Below are 12,324 nucleotides of genomic sequence, written 5' to 3'. Positions count from 1 at the left end.
GAAGGCGATTTATTTTTTTTATTTATTTTTTTAACTTGGAGATTTTTCTTTTAATAAAAAAAAAAGTGAAATAGTTTTACAATTTACTAGTACCAGCAGGGACATCGACAGGCAATCATCTGATCACTTCTATAATACTCTGTATTGCTTATGCAGTATGGTGTATTATACTGTCAGTGCTATACTGAAAAGCACCATTAGGAGGTGCCAGAGAGGATTAGCCTCATTCGTGGGGTACTGATGGGAGACAGAGGGAGCGTCCTCCCTGTAAACCACTTAGATGCCACGTTTGTTACTGACCATGTCACCTAAGTGGTTAAACATATAAAAAGACCCATGCAGCACTTATTCTAGGCCGCTGTAAAAAGACAACGGCCTAGAGTTCAGTCCATTAAAGACGTTTTGCAAGACTGATGACCTATCTGATTGATGGGGTCCGACACCGATCGGCTGTTTGGGAAGGAATCATCGCTCTCAGAAGTGCTCATCAGTCACATGGCCTAGGCGCAGCTTAGCCCCATTGAATTGATTGGAGCTATGCTTGATGAGCTGAGTGAAGGCTGTGGCGCTACTGCAAGTGCCAGTGCCTTCTCAAACAGCTGATCGGGGGGGGGGGGGGGGGGGGGGGTGTCCCAGGTGCCGGACCCTACCAACCGGATACTAATGACCTATCCAGAGTCTCTGAAAACTCCTTTGATGACCACCATAAAACATGTATCATCAGTCATTAAGAAATTAACAATATTTACATCAAATAAACAGAAAAATAAAAAACTAAAAGCCATAAACAGTTTAATACTGTACTTTCGGCTCATCAATAAAATGCCTCCATTTACAAACAGGATTGATAAGATAACTGACTGCTTTGATTAAAAATAACTAAATTTAAAATGTCAATAAAAGTAAGTAAGAGGCCTTAACAATAAAAAGTCTTACCATAACCATGTCATCAACAGACTCCTCTTCCTCATACGGTTTATAATCAGGTCTTTTCTTTTTAAGCTCGACATTTTTGTTTGCTTTTTCTTTGTCTATCATATTAACGTTAACCAAGACGTCCGCGTCATCTTTATCAAGAACGCCTGCGTTAAAATAAGCAGAACGGTAATAAGACTAATGCAAGAACAAAGTGCACAGAACCCTTCACGTACTTGACCATCGGTCTAACTACCTTTGTCTTTAAGAGTCAATATTACAGTCTTTCCTTCGACAAAGGATTCCAGATTGTGCTCTACAGTCAGACCTCGTAAATCTTGAGATGAGTAATTCTATAAAAGCAGAAAAAGATAATTAAATATATAATTTGGAAAAATGCATTGGTATTGTTATTAGACAACATTTCTAACCTTTTTTTGCCCAAATTCCTCCTCTACAAGATTGGACACCCCAAATTCTTCATCCATTTCTGCTAGCAGTTTCGCCTGTAGGGAGAAAAGAAACATTAAACCTCCCTAAAAAAATAAAATAATGATAATAAAACAAAAAGGTATTCCAACTACAGACATTTCTGGTAAAGCGACACGCCTGTTCCTGTAACTACCAGAGACTTCACCACTTTGCCAGAGGTGTTCTCTGCTACCTCCAGAACTCCCATAGAAATTGAGCAGCCATGCACATGCCTGACCAGCTGCTTTTTTTATTTGAAAGGGCTGAAGGAGTAGGGGGCCCCTGTTCTTGTGATCAGTGGGGATCCCAGAGGTAGGACCCCCACCAATCTAATAGTTATCCCCTATTCTGTGGATAGGGCATAAACTTAATGTAACCAGAATACCCCTTTAATTGGGGTAGCCTGAAGGATTATCAAAAAAGGTGAGATGGGAATACTCCCCTGGGTGGTCCATGCTTACCATTCGTGAATGCAAGGACTCCTCAAAGGATATTCCTGAATGTGCTTGCAGAGATGGCAGCTGTACACTAATCGTGCAGTTGCGCTGACAACAGGACATCCCACAGAGAAGGCAGAGATGGTGTTTTACCTTCCCTGTCTTCTACCATCATTGTATACAAATAGCTTTCTGGGTGCTGTATATAAAAAAATCAAGAAGTGGCAATGAAGCTGCCTCCTGCTCCAGTCCTAATGATCATGTGATCGCTGGGGACGGGTGCCTGCACAAGCTTCTGGGTCTTAGCAGGCCCAGATCAGTTCTGCAGGGAGGCTTTACAGTATTAAAGAGGACCTTTCACCGGTCCGGACACGTCTGTTTTAATAGCTTCATGCATTTTCCATGTAATAATTCTGGAACTTCTATTCTTATGTCTGTATGTTGTACCAATCTAGTAGTTATTTCTACTAGAAGTTATGAATGAATTGCGATTAGCTTTCAGTAAAGGTACAGAGGGGTGGGAGTACCTGCACAGTCTGACTCTATCCAATCAGTGCTGCCATTTTCAGACTGTGCAGGTACACCCCCCCAACTTGTCACCACCCCTCTGTACCCTTACTGCAGAATGCTAGCAATTATTCATAACTTCTAGTAGAAATAGAGGAATGGCACAACATACAGACATAAGAATAGCTGCTCCAGAATTGTTATTACATGGGAAATACATGTATCTATTAAAACAGACATGTCAGGAGTGGTGACAGGTCCTCTTTAAAACCTCTGGAGGCTAATATCTTGTATGACTAAGGGGGCCAACAAAGTGTCAAATAAAAAATTCACCACACAATAGCTTCTAGCTCTGCCCCTGTATCTTCATGATAAGCCATCAATATCTGATTGGTGGAGGACTGACAACCCACACCCCAGCTGATTCTGCAGAAGCTGCAATAGCGCTGTCCAATTCTCTAGTGGATGGAGCTGGTAACTGCAGCACTGCTCCTATTCACTTCAATACCGGTCTGCTAGAGAAACAGAGCTGTGTAGTTCAGGAACAGACTGATCAGTGGGTGTGTGGGACCTCAGCCGATCACATATTTACGGTCTGTCCTGAGGATAGGACATCAATATTAAAATACCAGAAAACCCATTCAAAGGTATTAGAATGCCAAGGGTGAGCTATTTACAAGGTGAACTCTGTGATTGATGCACAGCATCTTTTAACTGAAAATACCCTTTTTTCGGCTTTATCTTTTTCTATTTGAAGCTTACGACTCCTTTCAATCCAAGCAGCTGTATCGTCTAACCATAGCTCATCCTCCCCCAGGGATTTTATTTTCCTGCAAGTGAAAGGAAGAGAAACAAGGAGAAGGTTAGTCTCTTCTATGACTCCATGCTTCCTTCCACATCAGCCCAATCTCAGTCTCACTTCTTACCCTAGCTTCTGGTTCAGCATTCTCTTCTCTTTGGCAGCTGCAAGTTTTTCTCTGAGCTCTTGCTGTTGCCTGAGAATGAGTGGGTTAATAATAGCAGCTGCAACTGGGTCTTCTTTAGTGCCGCACTCTGCAAAACCATAAAACGGGTTGAGTAGGTAACAGTTGGTTGATTTGAGAAGAAACACGAGTTAAGTGATACATGAGGGAACAGTATATTCACCCGTTTTCGATACATGCAGCTCCAGAGGCTTCAATCCAAGTTTAGCACGAAGTTTACTGGAAAACAAAATAGTAAAAAAATCAATCTGCAAAGCGTCATATGTAAACCACTTCAAAATCCTGGTATTTTACTCAAATGCTATTCAGCTTACACGCTCGTTACTGAGCTCTTCAAATATTCATTTTTTAAACATGCAACCACTCACATTATGCTTTAGATTTAAGGGTTAGGTGCAACAATGGTTCTGAACAATTAAAGTGATGTGTCTGATGAAGCCGGCCATTTACTAAAGCTGGCCTGTCAATCATCTAATCATTGTGACTTCTTGGGTCTAGGAGTCCAGGAATGGGAATGGGAATGTGCATGCACTGGAGATTCTGCCCCTGACAATCAGAAGAGAGCTCCCCAGTGGCTACAGCAGTGCTCCCCCAGTAGTGCACCCAATCTTTCCTCCAGTAGTCACCGCATGCACCGCTCCCCTAACTTCTAAGGCAGTCATGACAGGCCCCTTCAAGATTTCTCCAGCAGTCCCAGCAGCCCCCACCCAACTTTTACATTAGCCCCACCAATCCCCCCCACCATGTCCTCAGTAGTCATGACATATTCAATTCCTCTTCACATATATAGAATAAGGGCTGATTCACACAATAGTCATTGGCCCAGAAAACATGGCCTGTGTGTCGGACGTATCTCCCGGAGCCACAGTAATGTATGTTACAGTCAGACTATCTGATTGCAGTGTACTCATGTGATGATGTGAGTGCACTGCAATAACCCCACAATCAGATAGAGACTGACTGTACAAAACCATTACTATGATACCGCCAGTATAGGCGCGGGACGCACGGGCCTACTTTCCTTGGCTGATCACGGACGTAGACATGAACATAAACTTACTTTGTTTCCTCGATAGTTAATGATGAATCCCCGCCTGAAGACTTGGGCGCAGGACCTGTACATGAACACATTACACGTAGTAAGTACTGGACATATTGATAAATGCTACTGCAGTATATAACCGAGGCTAAACAATATACCAAATGTAATTAACGACTGCCATTAGGTTCCTATGTGAAAGAAAAGGAAGCAACATTGAACATTCAAACATCTGCAGAACTGGTACTCGGATATGTCCGTACACATTTTAAAACATTTTGGCTGATAGTCATTGAACGCAGCCATACACATTCAATGGCAACAGCCATAGAGAAACATTCTAGGAATGCACGTTCACAGAAAGATCCTTCATGGGTCTAACAACTGTGGAAAAAACGTCAAAAGCGGCAGACGTCTTTCCAGGCGGCAGGCTGTCATTGGTCACTCGTTAAATTTAAGCTGACAAATGATTGTTTTGCCTGATATCGCCCCTTTTCATGTCCTTTGGAGCAACTTCATTATACTAGCAAACTACATTAAAGGGGTTCTGTAGTTTGTTTAAACTGATGACCTATCCTCTGGATAGATCATCAGCATCTGATCGGTGGGGGTCCGACACCCAGGACCCCGCCGATCAGCTGTTTGAGAATGTAGCAGCACTTCAGCAGTGCCGCGGCCTTCTCACTGTTTACCGCTGGCCCAGTGACGTCACGACTAGTATCAATGGCCTGGGCGGGGCTAAGCTCCGTTCACTTGAATGGAGCTTAGCCCCGCCCAGGCCATTGATACTAGTCGTGATGTCACTTGGCCTGCAGTAAACAATGAGAAGGCCGCAGCGCTCCTGGAGTGCCGCTACATTCTCAAACAGCTGATCGGCGGGGTCCCGGGTGTCGGACCCCCACCGATCAGATGCTGATGATCTATCTAGAGGATAGGTCATCAGTTTAAAAAAAAACTGCAGAACCCCTTTAATTATATACCCCAATGAATATTTCCTGAAGATGACCTCCTGCAGAACAATATTGGTGAAATGAAGCTACTTGTCGCGGAACTGAGAGTATATTTTAGCAATCATAAGTGGAATCTCACAGATTGCTCTGCACAAAACTCCTCATCTCTTGAATAACTAAACTTTTATTCAACTCTTTTTTTTATGTCCTGAATTTTTTTTTTCTAATATACTTTATTAATTGATTTTGACTTTTTACTACTGAAATTTCCACCTAAAGCCCTAATTTCAAGCGCGCTTTAAATTCACTATTCTGGCACATTGCTGAATTGACACTCTGCATTGCATCAAAGGGGTCGCAGCAAATGGAGTACAGGCAGCAGCACACATTGCTGCTCCTGCCTGTGCCCCCTGAGGTTAGCTAAATGCTGGCATAGCACATGGGTACCCTGTAACCATGTGCTATGCCAGGATTAGCTGATCGGAGCGGCTCCTACCTGTGCCCGCTTTGCTAAGCTAAAAGCTTTAAACAGAACTCTTAGTGTAGCCCGTTCCGCTAATCCTGACATAGCCCATGGTTACAGGGTACTGATGCGCGATGCCAGGATTTAGCCAACCTCAGGGGGCACAGGCAGGAGCAGAAATGTGTGCTCATGCTCCATTCTCTGCGGCCCCATTGATACAATGCAGAGTCCGTACTTTGTACATGGCTGACAAGTCTGTGAGGTGCCAGAATTGTGAATTTAAAGCAAGCAGGAAACCAGGGCTTTAGGTGGAAATTTCTTTAGTAAAAAGTCAAAATCAATTGAGTATACGAGCATTTGGGACATTAAAAAAAAAAAAAAAAAAAAAAAAAGTAGAAATAAAGTTTAGTTACGCTATCAAGTTCCGATGCCAATGATAGTTATGTAGCGTGCAGCCTTCTTAGAGTACAAACTGTCAATTTACCAAGGCTAGCGTTTCATATACCATTCTTTATCCACTTCTATGCTGGAGTGAGAGACATCTGACATCAACATCAAGTAGCTCATGGGTTCTGTTAAGAACAAGACATGGTGCATTGCCTCCCCATTCATCTCTAAGAGACTGACAGATAGCCAAGCGCTGTACTCTGCCATCTTCAGAACTCCTGTAGAGATGAATGGAGAGGCAGTGTGCATGTTCGACCTGCCGCTGTTTTCAGAGAATATGGAAGCACACAAATGTTATATGTGTGCTGTCCGCATCCATTTATCATGTAGAGAAACTGGTACTTTTTTCTATAGTGTGCAAGCACAGCCATGCTGCTGGACTGCAGGGTGGTCGTAACCATGGAAACTTTCTCTGCATAATAAATGCTATTCGCTGAAGTGGCAAATCCCCTTTAAAGGCAGGCAGAGGAACGGCCTGCTGCTCTTCATCATATCTGGCATAGCTAGATACTGCCTGCAGCGCTACAGCCCAATGACTACAATGGGAACCGGTGGGGATCTGGCCTATTTCTGGCATCAGTGCTGGGATTCGGCCAAACAAAAAAAAGCTCCAAGCACCAAATTTTGTCTGGCTGAATCCTGGCGCTAATGCTGGAAATAGGCCAGATCCCATTATAGTCAATGGGACCCGGCGGTGCTCAGACCCTTTGCGGCTATGCTGGATACGATGAACTCCAGCAGACTGTTCCTCTGCCAGAAGATTGTAATGCTAGTGTGAAACTAGCCTGAAGCAAAGCCATCCTTACTGCTAAGGTTTGACTGCTGTATTCTGTGATGCACATTATAAATAACAGGCGTGTTGTGTCTGATCGCTCGCATTCTGAAATACAGAACACACTTTACACCGCACCGGCTATGTAGTCTTCTGAGAAACACACAACACTCTCCCCATATCTTTGTTCCATGAATGTTAGAAGTCTTTGAAGGGGTTCTCTCAGTCCACTAATGTCTGATCATTACAGGGATTATCTGCGGCATCATCCCCCAACTGCTAGAGCAAAGTGCCAGCGTCTATAGGAAAGACCTGCGCACTTCACCTTTGCCCAGATTTCTTGGTAAGACACAGTCAGCTCATTATATTTCATGGCTGACCACTCTTTGCCATCGCTCAGGGTTATAGAGATATTCCACTAATGTCTATGCTGTGACAACCCTCCTATCACATTGGCTACAGAGCGTTTCAAGGCTCTTTTACACCCAGTGGAGAAGGAGATACCTTCTGGTCTTGAGGACTGAAGTGATAACCCTCCTCTACTTGAACAACTTGTCTAATAATTCCCCCCGTGAAAAAAAGTGAAACTAGCAAATTGCTCCCGAAATGAGTTACTTCACTAGCACTCACTTTGCTCATAATCAGGATCCGCCTTCTCCTTTTTTATCTTGCGGGAGTCGGCATCCTTACTTGACCTGGATCTTCCATCTCTGTCCCGAGTTTTCTCCCTTTCTCGGGACCTTTTGCGTCTCTCTCGCTCCCGTTCCTTATGCTTGTGCTTCTTATGCTCCCGGTGACGATCTTCACTTCCAGCAGCTCCATATGAGCTGTCCCGATCTCGGTCCTTCTCCTTATGTTTCTTAGAGGAACCCATTGCTGAGAAAAGATAAAATACATGATATAATGCATGGACTTTACAATGTGCAACATCTTATTAATTTACCCCTTCACTTACAAGGAGTTAGTAGAATGGAGAGAAACGGTAAGATGCTCAGGCACCCCTCCATTAATTCACGAGAAGGCTGCCTACCAGAAGAGGGGCTCAGTGGACTCTTGTTTTGCAGTAAGGCATATGGAATATAATTTGCATTTACCATAAATGTATACTATATAGCCAAATCTTTGCACCCCGTCCCCTTTAATTGTTAAGCTCAGAGGTTTCACCCACTGCAGAGAGATGCATAAAACCAATCTCCACAAACACTGGTAGCAGTAAGGGTTGGTGAAGAGCTCAGTCACTTTGTGGCACTGTTTTAGGACGCCACCTCTGATTAACCCCTGTGAGCTGTAAGTCAGCATCCAGGGCTATCAACAGCTCAGCCCAAAAGCAATGCCGAACCCCGGCTGGAGTGGTGTAAAGTGTGCCACCGAAGTATGTTCTCTGGCATGAAGAATCAGGATTTAAAGGGAACCTGTCATCAACGTTATGCTGCCCATACTAACGTCAGAATAAAGTAGAGACAGAGGAGTTGATTTTACCAGTCTGTCATTTATAAGTAAGTGGTTGCCGAGAACCAACATCACAATCATTGCAGACTGGGCCTGGAAAAGAGTCACGGCCACCTGAGAAGAGTCATTCACGAATTCCTGCTCTCCCTGCCCACCTGCTGATGACTGACAGTCTAATATCTAGTTTTCTCCCTTTCCCTCTAGGAGAGAACTGCCAATCATCAGCAGATGGGTGAGAGAGCAGGAGATTAGGAATAACCAGGACTCTTCTCAGGTAGATTTGACTCTTTCCCAGGCCTGTGCTGCAATGATTATGATGCTGGTTCTCGGCAACCACTTACTTTTAGCTCATGAGTGACACACCGCTGACATCAGCATTTGTCACTATTTTATGCTGCCCTCAGTGAGGTCAGCATACAGTTGATGACGGGTTCCCTTTAAAGGGGTTTTCAAGCTTTTAACATCGATTACTAGGGATGAGCAAACTTGTGTTTTCAAGTTTGGCTTACAAGGTTCGGGTTATCTAAGAATTTCGTTATGGGTTCCGCTACCACTGAGCATAAGTTATAGTCCGTGGTAGCAGAATTCTTAGATAACCCGAACCTTGTAACCCAAACTTGAAAACACAAGTTCGCTCATCCCTATCGATGACCTATCCTCAGGATAGGTCACCAATTTCAAAATGGTTGCGGACCAAAACCCAGCTCCTGTCAGCAGTGACCTGCTCCTAGTTTGCCAAGCACAGTGCCGTACACTGTATAATGGCTGTGCTCGGTACTGCCACGCAGCCCCATTCACTTGAATAGGACTGAGCTGTGTCATGTGACCACTGAATGAGATGTCGATGGCCTAGGAAGAGGTCGCAATGATCACCGAGCGCCAAGTTCTCTTTAAACAGCTGATTGTTGGGGATCTCAGGAGTCCTAGCCCTAGGACAGGCCTTCAATATCAATAACTCAACTAACCCATTTACTATTTGGCAGTCTGATAGACAAGTGCAGGTTTGGCAGATGCTTGCAGAAAGCTACCTAGTGGAATGCATGATGCAGACTAGAGTTGTTTCGATACCAAAATTTTGATTCAGTTTCGATACCATAAAAAAGTATTGCGATACTCGATACCATGCGGAAAAAATAAAAAACACCAAAAAAAGCCACGCGCATACCGCATTTTATGCAACGTCCGGCCCATAATAGAACAGTCCGAAACTATTTTTTTGGGGGGGGACAAGGTGACAACAAAAAAAATGGCGAAGCGCGCAGTTTTTATTTTATTTTTTTCTGTTACGGTGCTCACCGCATAGGACATTTTTTTAATATTTTAATAGTTTGGACTTTTCAGACGTGGCGATATGTAATATGTTTATTTATTTTATATGTAAAATTGGGAAAGGGGGCGATTTATACTTACTAAAGTAAAAAACAAACAAACATCAAAATATTAACTATTTTCCCCCTTAGGGGAATCCCTTGTCCTATTCCCCCTAATAGATCTCTATCAGGGTGAATAGGATCTCACACTGTCCCTGCCGCCCTGTGCATAGTACACACAGCAGCAGGGAGCCGACTATGGCAGCCAAGGTTTCAGTAACGTCCTGGCTGCCATGGTAACCGATCAGAGCCCCAGGATTACACTGCTGGGGCTCCGATCACAACCGCCACCAATGAGGAGGAGCGGACCCTGTGGCCACTGCCACCAATGATTTTAATACTGGGGGGGTTGGGGTGAGGGGGCACTGTGCCACCAATGATAATATAATTAACATTTAATACAGGAGGCCGCCTCTGGGATTTGTATTAAACATTTACTTTCATTGGTAGCGCAGTGCGCCCGCCCCTCTCTCCTCATTGGTGGCAGCAGCGGCACAGGGGGGAGGTAGAGTGCTTCCTTCTCCCCTGTGCTGCTGAGGAGAACATGGAGCACCCTGAGAGCTGCGTGCTCATGTTCTCTGATACTAGACTGCGCAATAGCAAAGCCCACTATCGAAAAAAAGGCAAATCCTGGTATCGAGGTCGACACCAGGCAAAAGTATCGATTGGGTATCGAACATTTGATACCCGAAACAACCCTAATGCAGACTGTATAATTTGGTGGGGTAATGGTAAAAGGCCTGTTTTTTTTTTTGGGGGGGGGGGGGGGTTCAGCTGGACACTGTAGATCAGTACATGATTACTGTTCATAACACTGGGTCAGATTATATAGGAGGATTACCCCACAGACGAGCTGTGTATACTGGAATTTATATATGAGGATTACCCCACAGACGAGACGTGTATACTGGAATTATTATGTGAGGATTACCCCACAGACGAGCCGTGTATACTGGAATTATTATGTGAGGATTACCCCACAGACGAGACGTGTATACTGGAATTTATATATGAGGATTACCCCACAGACGAGACGTGTATACTGGAATTTATATATGAGGATTACCCCACAGACGAGACGTGTATACTGGGATTTATATGTGAGGATTACCCCACAGACGAGCCGCGTATACTGGAATTTATATATGAGGATTACCCCACAGACGAGCCGCGTATACTGGAATTTATATATGAGGATTACCCCACAGACGAGCCGTGTATACTGGAATTTATATGTGAGGTTTCCTTCATGTATTGCAGGTGTATACAGAGACCTATACGCACAGTGCATGATCTCCCAGAAGGTTAAAGGGGTTGTCCAGGACTAGAAAGAGATGGATGCCTTCTTCCAAAAACAGCACCACACATGTCTACAGTTTGTGTGTGGTACTACACCTCGGCCTCGCTGACATCAAGGGACCTGAGCTAATGTCAGGCACGGCACATGGATTTGTGGAAGACACTTTGCTGTCACACAGCTGAAGGAGGAGGACTGTGACACAGGACGGTTCGGCAGGTATTTACACTGGTTCCCAGTACCTGGCCCGGTGTAAAAGGCTCCTTAGGGTGAGGGCTGTTGGGTGGTGGTCCTGGAGCCCATACAGTCTAAGCACAGCAGAAAGGCCGCTCTTGGTGCTATAATGGGGAGATGATACCTGTTCCACAGAGCAGCTGGCGGCGCCCCCACCAGTGCAGAGTATGTAAATACAGCTGCAGGGAACTCTCGGCATCCTACAGAACATCGCAATATGTGACCCGCCCGCACTAGTACACGTCCGCTGAACCTGACCGGTACAGACGCAGACCCCCGGCCCCTGCTCACAATCCCCATCTACTCACGTCACTTCTTGCAGCGTCCCAGGTCCGTTCCACAAGATGGCTGCCGCAGCAGTCGCTCCAATGACGTCAGCACAGTTAGGGCGCTCTAGGAAATGCGTAATGCCTGTACTGAGCGCAAGAGCCGTGCGCTTCCGGCGTCACCTCTATGTGTAGGGTGGTAGCTAATCTCCATGCGCCGTAAGGGCCTGGCACTGGGTCACGTGACATCCCAAGCCTCAGGTGCAAAGTGACCATGCGTCTCACTCTATGCACAGGAACGTATTTTATTTCTGTGTCCGTTCTGTGTTTTTTTGCGGTACTTATGCGGAACCATTCTTTTCGTTTCCGTTCCGCAAAAAATAGAACATGTCCTATTATTGTCCGCATTACAGACAAGGATAGGACTGTTCTATTAGGGGCCAGCTGTTCCGTTCTGCAAAATACGGAATGCCCACAGACGTCATTCGTATTTTTGACGGATCCGTTTTTTACATATCGCAAAATGCATACAGTCATGTATATGAGCCCTTAGGCCTCTTTCACACTACCGTATTTTTTTTTTCCCATTTTGCGGGCTGTTTTTTGCGTTCCGTATACGGAACCATTCATATATATTTCGTATATGCCATACGGAAAAACGAGAACACAACGGAAACAAAAAACGGAAAAACGGACCGCAAAACACTGAAATAGCCATACGGTA

The 12,324-nt window shown here is 44.7% G+C and overlaps 1 protein-coding gene across 1 annotated transcript in view; it reads right to left on the bottom strand.

Annotated features, from left to right (window-relative positions):
- Positions 1-11,768, bottom strand: part of SART1 (spliceosome associated factor 1, recruiter of U4/U6.U5 tri-snRNP) — a 33,637-nt gene extending 21,869 nt beyond the window's left edge. Inside the window, exons 1-9 of the mRNA XM_040409835.1 lie at positions 11,643-11,768; positions 7,615-7,860; positions 4,374-4,428; positions 3,477-3,532; positions 3,257-3,383; positions 3,055-3,160; positions 1,347-1,421; positions 1,172-1,268; positions 937-1,082 (exon numbers count right to left, since the gene is read on the bottom strand). Of these exons, the coding sequence (XP_040265769.1) occupies positions 937-1,082; positions 1,172-1,268; positions 1,347-1,421; positions 3,055-3,160; positions 3,257-3,383; positions 3,477-3,532; positions 4,374-4,428; positions 7,615-7,858 (906 nt within the window). The 5' untranslated portion in view covers positions 7,859-7,860; positions 11,643-11,768. The remainder of the gene's footprint in view (positions 1-936; positions 1,083-1,171; positions 1,269-1,346; positions 1,422-3,054; positions 3,161-3,256; positions 3,384-3,476; positions 3,533-4,373; positions 4,429-7,614; positions 7,861-11,642) is intronic.
- Between the last annotated feature and the right edge of the window lie 556 nt (positions 11,769-12,324).

The sequence above is a fragment of the Bufo bufo genome, chromosome 10 (assembly GCF_905171765.1).
Source record: "Bufo bufo chromosome 10, aBufBuf1.1, whole genome shotgun sequence".
In the NCBI taxonomy this organism is placed as follows: Eukaryota; Metazoa; Chordata; class Amphibia; order Anura; family Bufonidae; genus Bufo; species Bufo bufo.
This window is presented reverse-complemented; position numbering and strand designations above follow the sequence as displayed.